Source organism: Aptenodytes forsteri, unplaced genomic scaffold (assembly GCF_000699145.1).
Source record: "Aptenodytes forsteri isolate BGI_AS27 unplaced genomic scaffold, ASM69914v1 Scaffold318, whole genome shotgun sequence".
Lineage (NCBI taxonomy): Eukaryota > Metazoa > Chordata > Aves > Sphenisciformes > Spheniscidae > Aptenodytes > Aptenodytes forsteri.
In genome coordinates, this window is record NW_008794493.1 from 360,190 (window position 1) to 366,473 (window position 6,284).

General features: G+C 38.3%; 1 protein-coding gene across 1 annotated transcript in view; it reads right to left on the reverse strand.

Annotated features, from left to right (window-relative positions):
* The window catches only part of COL3A1 (collagen type III alpha 1 chain), a 56,609-nt gene that overhangs the window by 11,109 nt on the left and 39,216 nt on the right, over positions 1-6,284 (reverse strand). Inside the window, exons 23-36 of the mRNA XM_009290963.2 lie at positions 5,753-5,806; positions 5,300-5,398; positions 5,091-5,144; positions 4,904-4,957; positions 4,285-4,338; positions 3,844-3,897; positions 3,592-3,636; positions 3,402-3,500; positions 3,200-3,307; positions 2,587-2,640; positions 1,401-1,454; positions 1,243-1,296; positions 584-637; positions 148-255 (exon numbers count right to left, since the gene is read on the reverse strand). Of these exons, the coding sequence (XP_009289238.1) occupies positions 148-255; positions 584-637; positions 1,243-1,296; positions 1,401-1,454; positions 2,587-2,640; positions 3,200-3,307; positions 3,402-3,500; positions 3,592-3,636; positions 3,844-3,897; positions 4,285-4,338; positions 4,904-4,957; positions 5,091-5,144; positions 5,300-5,398; positions 5,753-5,806 (945 nt within the window). The remainder of the gene's footprint in view (positions 1-147; positions 256-583; positions 638-1,242; positions 1,297-1,400; positions 1,455-2,586; positions 2,641-3,199; positions 3,308-3,401; positions 3,501-3,591; positions 3,637-3,843; positions 3,898-4,284; positions 4,339-4,903; positions 4,958-5,090; positions 5,145-5,299; positions 5,399-5,752; positions 5,807-6,284) is intronic.

Below are 6,284 nucleotides of genomic sequence, written 5' to 3' on the forward strand. Positions count from 1 at the left end.
CAAATGATTTGACAGATAGATTAAAATTATAGGAAGTCATTAAGTTTCAGGCAGTTTAAATGCTTGCACTTGGGCCTAGCCACCTTGAGGCTGAGGGAGAACTGAAGAAACCTCTCTTTGTAGCAATAAGGAACAGCAAAAACTTACTGGTGCACCAGGACCACCTTGTGGACCTGCAGCTCCAGGGGGTCCAGCCTCTCCTCTTAGACCAGGTGGGCCTCTTTCTCCTTTCCCACCAGGTTCCCCATTTTGGCCCTGTAGAAAAATTATATTGTTATTTTACGACTCAAAAAATGCAGATGATATCACTATGATAAAAAACCCTATCCGGATACTCTTCTGAAGGGAATTTAATTATTAAATTAAATGTCAAATCTATTGGTCTACCAGTACAGGAAGGGAAGGATAAAGAAACTTTGCTCTATATGTGACTGAGTACAGAAAGAGTAGCAAATTATTCAAATGTATGTAGCAGGTATGTATATTAAAGGGGTTACAGTAAGCCTTTCTGAGATGTGGATGAACTTAGAGAAACTAAAAACTTGATAATCATATTCAATTGCTTTTAACTATTTATACTTACTGGAGCTCCAGGGAAGCCAGCAGGTCCAGGAAGACCTTGTTCTCCTCGTTCACCCTGCAGAAAACAACATGTCAGCAATGGAAGGTGTTAGAAAGATAGGCTTCACTTTACAAGTTAGAGAACACTCCCATGAATACCGCTGAAGTTTCTTTGTCTTATCAGCCTTTGGAGGAAACAAAAAAGCCCAAACCAGTTGCTCCTGAGCTCTAAAAACAACTGTTCAGGAATTATCTGATAATTATCTGAAGTGTGACAAACTGATCTCAGTTACACCTGTATAAACCCTGAGCACAATCCATGGTATTTCCCCAGATCCAGCTGACATCCAAATATGCTGTTTTATCAATCTAAAATATAAATATAAGAGTATTTTAAAATAAGTTTACTTAACTGTAAGACAAGATGGAAACAACTATTCCTCACACTCTTGGTCTGACCTGTCACCGCAGCCCTCCGACCCCTTTACAGTGTTAAAAGCACTGATTTTCTGAAGTCCTTAGCACTTGTAAATCCCAAGAGTCAACAGGAGCCGAATGTGCTTAGTTTGTTTTGAACTCAAGCCACATGTGTTCCTGAGAGGGTAGGTGCAACACTGATGTCTATACTAGGCTAGAGGAGCCATCGTAAAGTTATACTGTAAGAAAAGTACTATCACTTACAGGACCACCACGGGAACCCACTGGACCTGGGGCACCTGCTGGACCAGTCTCTCCCTGTAAGGAACAAGAATGATTACTAGGCATTTTTCTTCTTCCCATGAGACAGCCACCAGTGTGACTGTTTACAGTATCAAACATCATTATGGAGGATGCTTTACCTTATCTCCAGGTGGGCCAGCAGGACCAGGAGGACCGATGGGACCTACATTACCCTAAACAGTTAGAAAATAATATACTTTGTATCAAAATATGACAATGTTAATTCCTCTATTTTGGTCAATAGCATTTATGTTCCCATGTAAACAGGTTGCTAAAGATGTTTAAATGGAAGTAAGTCTACAATGCCAGTATGTTGTTGCACACTATGTTTTGGAGTGACACTCCAAGATCACACCATTTTGCGATGTGAGAGATCTCCAATTGATTTATCCTCTCCCCCCCCCCCCCCCCCCCCCCACCAACTCCAAAAAAAACCAAAAGTTGCACACTATGTTTTGGAGTGACACTCCAAGATCACACCATTTTGCGATGTGAGAGATCTCCAATTGATTTATCCTCTCCCCCCCCCACCCCCCATCTAAACCTAATCCAAAATCACCTGAATTTAATAGGTCGGTCTCAATGGTAGACAATAAAAGTTATCCATTGCCCTAACTTTTCATATAGATAATTGGTCCATATTTATTCAGTATATGTTCAACAATCTCTTGACAGCTCCCTGACTTTTTTCTTTCTTGAGAATTTAATGCGTACCTGATGGTTTGAAATACATTTTTTATATTTCCTCCAACTCATACAAGCTGCATTTTTATAATTGTCATCCCTCATTATTTTGATGTATATACTGCTTGCATGTACTCATTAGATATATGTATATATTTCAAGTGTCTGTTTTATGTGTATAGCTATATAGATGTATAAATATATCATATATAGTAACTTGTAGAAATATTCTATATGGGAACACTTACTTACTATCGTGATGTCTTTTTGCGCTTCATTATAACCAGCATTTTCCTCACCAGTCAGCTAGATTTAGGAAGCTAGTAACATTTTCTCTACTTTTGTATTGGTGCTTTCCCTCCAAAACATTTTCCCAATTAATTGTAATATTCTGCTTGCAAAAAATTCTATTATATCTACCCAAGCAGCTGTAATCACAAAAACTAGTATTAAGTCTAATTTAGTTTACGAAACCAGATTTCCACTGCTGGAATGAAATACAATGGGATTAGTACTTTACATCTCCTAGACGGTATTTATTCACTGTAAGTTTACTCATGTTCTAAGTGTAGACTATGTGACGCTAATTGATAAACTGCTAGATGTTTAAAGACTACTCACTCTCTCTCCTCTTGCACCAGGAATGCCATCAGCACCTTTGCCACCAGGTTCTCCCTAGCAAGCATATGATGTAAAAAGCATAAGCATAAGACGAGCATAAGGGGGAGAAAAAAGAAGAATTAAAACATTACTAAGGAGAGGATCTCATACTGAGGGTAACTCAATAACCAGATTTCCTTATTGTGATCATACAAATCTAAAATTGGGGATGACATTCTGCCCAGTATTCAGCATCAGATACTGAATACTGTGATGGAAAAAAAACCACCCAAATTGATTCAAAATGGAGTCTATGCCAAAATGTTTGCCCATGGTACGAACTATTCTCATTGTTTATTAGCTTCATTAGAACTGTTTTGACAGACCCCTCCCCCAAGAGATCTAACACAGCAAAATATCTAGCATATATTAAACGAGGTGAAAAATCCTGTATTTTTTAACATATAGGACCCATATCACACTGCTAAATCAACAATACTGCTACACAGTCAGTACCTCTGAAGTCAGGCCAAAAGTGAAAATGTGAACAAACCCAGTGCCTTGTGGGAAGCTAACACTGAGTTAGCATAAAATTGGCAGAGCGTGTGTGTGTGGATGTGTATGGGTGTGTTACCTTATCGCCTTTTGGTCCAGGACTTCCAGAAGCTCCTCTTTCTCCTGGCATTCCCTGTAAGCCAGGCAGCCCTGTGCCTCCAGAGGCACCAGGGGGTCCAGGAGGACCCTAAAGAGTAACAAATATTGAGAAAAGATTAAAAAAAAGAATATGAACCTGAATGATGCACATAATAGCAGGAAGCAAGCAAGTCTGTGGGTACCTTGGCGCCTTCTGAGCCAGCAGGACCTGGCCCACCTCTTGTTCCAGGAGGTCCTGGAGGACCCTGTGCACCACGTTCACCTGGGATACCATTTTCACCCTGTGGCAAAGAAATGTGTTATTCTTTGTTGTCAGGCTCATAGTTCGTTAATTCCTTAGTGTAATTATAGAACCATTGCTGTATGATTTACCTTAGGGCCTGGGAATCCGGGTCCTCCAATATCACCTTTTGGCCCCTGTTTATGAGAAAATAAATGCAAGTTATCCATGCGTTTTACTTAGTAAATCTGCATTGTGGTTGACACCCTGTTTCGCCTATTATCCCTTAAAGCAGACTGCTCTGCTCTGCAGAGTGCTGATAGCTGTCTCACTTTGGAAAGGTAATCTAGGAAGAGCTTTTCATATGTTTTTCATTGTTTTAAAATAAAGGAACTACTACTTACTGGTTCTCCAGGCTTTCCATTCTCTCCAGCTGGTCCTGGTCCACCAGGCAATCCCTATATGAAGGAACAGTATTATCATCCCTGTTATATGGATAAATTACACATTTTCTTATCTAGCAAATGTTTTCGACATGAAGATGCGTACCCAACTCCTTCCAATCCTTTACAAAGTAGGAGGTGCTAATTTGATAGTTAGAGGTTTTATGTGACATAATCTACTGAGCTAGCCATCTGGTTTGCAATTATGAAATACTAAGCAATAACTTCTGTCAAGTGGTTGATCTGTCTTACTTCAAAATATAATGACATGTACCCTAATGAAAATGTTTAGAAGCCTCCTGGTTTGTTTTTGTTTTGGTTTGGTTTTGTTTTGCAGTGGGGTGTGTGTGTGTTAGTCTGTTAAAAAGAATCAGAAACCAAGAAACAACAAACACACAGCACCTGGAGGCCGGGTGGACCTGCTGGTCCTGGTTCTCCTCTCTCCCCAGAAGCAGCCTAGAATCAAACAAAAGAGAAAAAAAAAAAAAAAAAAAAAAAAAAAAAAGAAGAAATTGTCTGAGAACATTTCAACATATAAACACCTCTGCACCACCTCTAATCTATGCCTCTTTATCATGATCTGATGATGACATTGCACAATCCCAAAGACTAATGTATTTTGGTGTTCTGGTATTTGCTCTTTTCACTCCAACCGTTAGATGTAATTCAGCAGACACATTTATACTTGATACTAGTCTGAAATGCTAGCTCTGATAAACGTTAAAGGGAGCAATAATATGCTTCAGTTTGAAAAGGTGGTAGATCCTCAAGAGCTCTAAATTGACTTTTCATTTCAACCTAATTCAGGTATACCCGACTCAGGTTTCTCCTAACAAGGTTTTGAGTATTAATTTATTAAAATAATGGCAAAGAAGAGCTCTTTTATTTGTCTTCATAAAAGGAGATTTCTTTATATCATCAAAAATATTTTCCTTCCCCTAAATCCACAGTCTCTCTCTGTAGATGCCAGACCACCTTGGCAATAACTGATAATTGCCTCTTATGGGACTACCACACTTACAGTAGGTCCAGGAGGACCCGGGAGGCCAACATCACCATTCTTCCCAGCAGTACCCTATACAAAGACAAAATTAGGCTATGGTTATGGGTTGATATAATTTTTATAAGACTCACCAAATTATTATTAATTAATAATATGTCATTATGTAATTAATTATATTATTAAACAAAATGTTAATGAAACTTACAGGTGTTCCAGGTGGTCCACCAGGGCCTCTTTCTCCATTCTTACCTGGTGCACCCTTACAAAAGAGAAAAATCACATTTAAAATACCTGTTCTGGTCAGTATACAGTAACTTAAAGCTGCAGCACCAGCTAGCCCTGCTCTGGAGCAACTTATTTTAACATTTGACTGGTCAAGCGTAAGCACAGGAGAAGTGGAGAAATCCCACTCACCTCATTGCCCTTAGGACCAGGGAAACCCATTACACCTGGTTGACCACGTGGGCCTGCAGGGCCAGGTGGACCAGAACGGCCAGATTCACCCTGATTGCCCTGGAATAAGCAAAAAAGGAAATGAAGACATGGTATCTGTTAGGTGAAATAAATGAATATCCATGACTCATTAAATAGTGAGTCAAGGTGAGATAAGGCTAGAGACAGTCATTTGAAACTTACTATGTGTTTTTCACCTAAGCTTCTGTATACTCTGTATTTTAAATAGTATTAATCAACAAGATTTACAGAATGTTATTACAATGAGACAGCATATAAAGTGCTCTGGTAATTAAAACAACAAAAAAAGAGACAATTAATTTGACTATGATAACAACCTGTCATGTAGATATTGGGGGATGGGGGTAAGGTCAGTAGGAGGACTAGTAAAAAGTATTTGCACAGTGTACATACCGGAGGGCCAGGTTTCCCATCACCTCCAGGGCTTCCTGGAATTCCGGGCAAACCCTACAATTGAAGGAAAAAAAGTGTTATTCTTCAGTTTAAAATGTGTAGTATTATGTTAGAATACATAAATATAAATATATAAAAATACCTTTAAAAATACTTGCTTAGTTTTAGCCGCTTTAATAAAGATTAAAACTCCTCCCATTCCCCTCCTCCCATTAAGGGGAAAAATTGGAGCAAGCTAACAAATTCTTTGGTTAGGAGTTTATCATTTTCTCTGAGATTCATTGTATTTAATCAAGGCATCAGACATTAATCAACATGCACAAAAATTGTATTCTTTCATTATTTGGGAAGAAAACTAATTTCAGATGCTAAAAATCAAGGAATGAAACAATTTTCACTATGTCCCTGTACTTAAAAGCAACACAATTTATAACGTATTTTTAGTTAACTTGTTCTAAATTTTTAAATATTATTTTGTTATATTTTAAATAATTCATTTTCATTTCCAATAAAATCTTGTTTAATTTCCAGA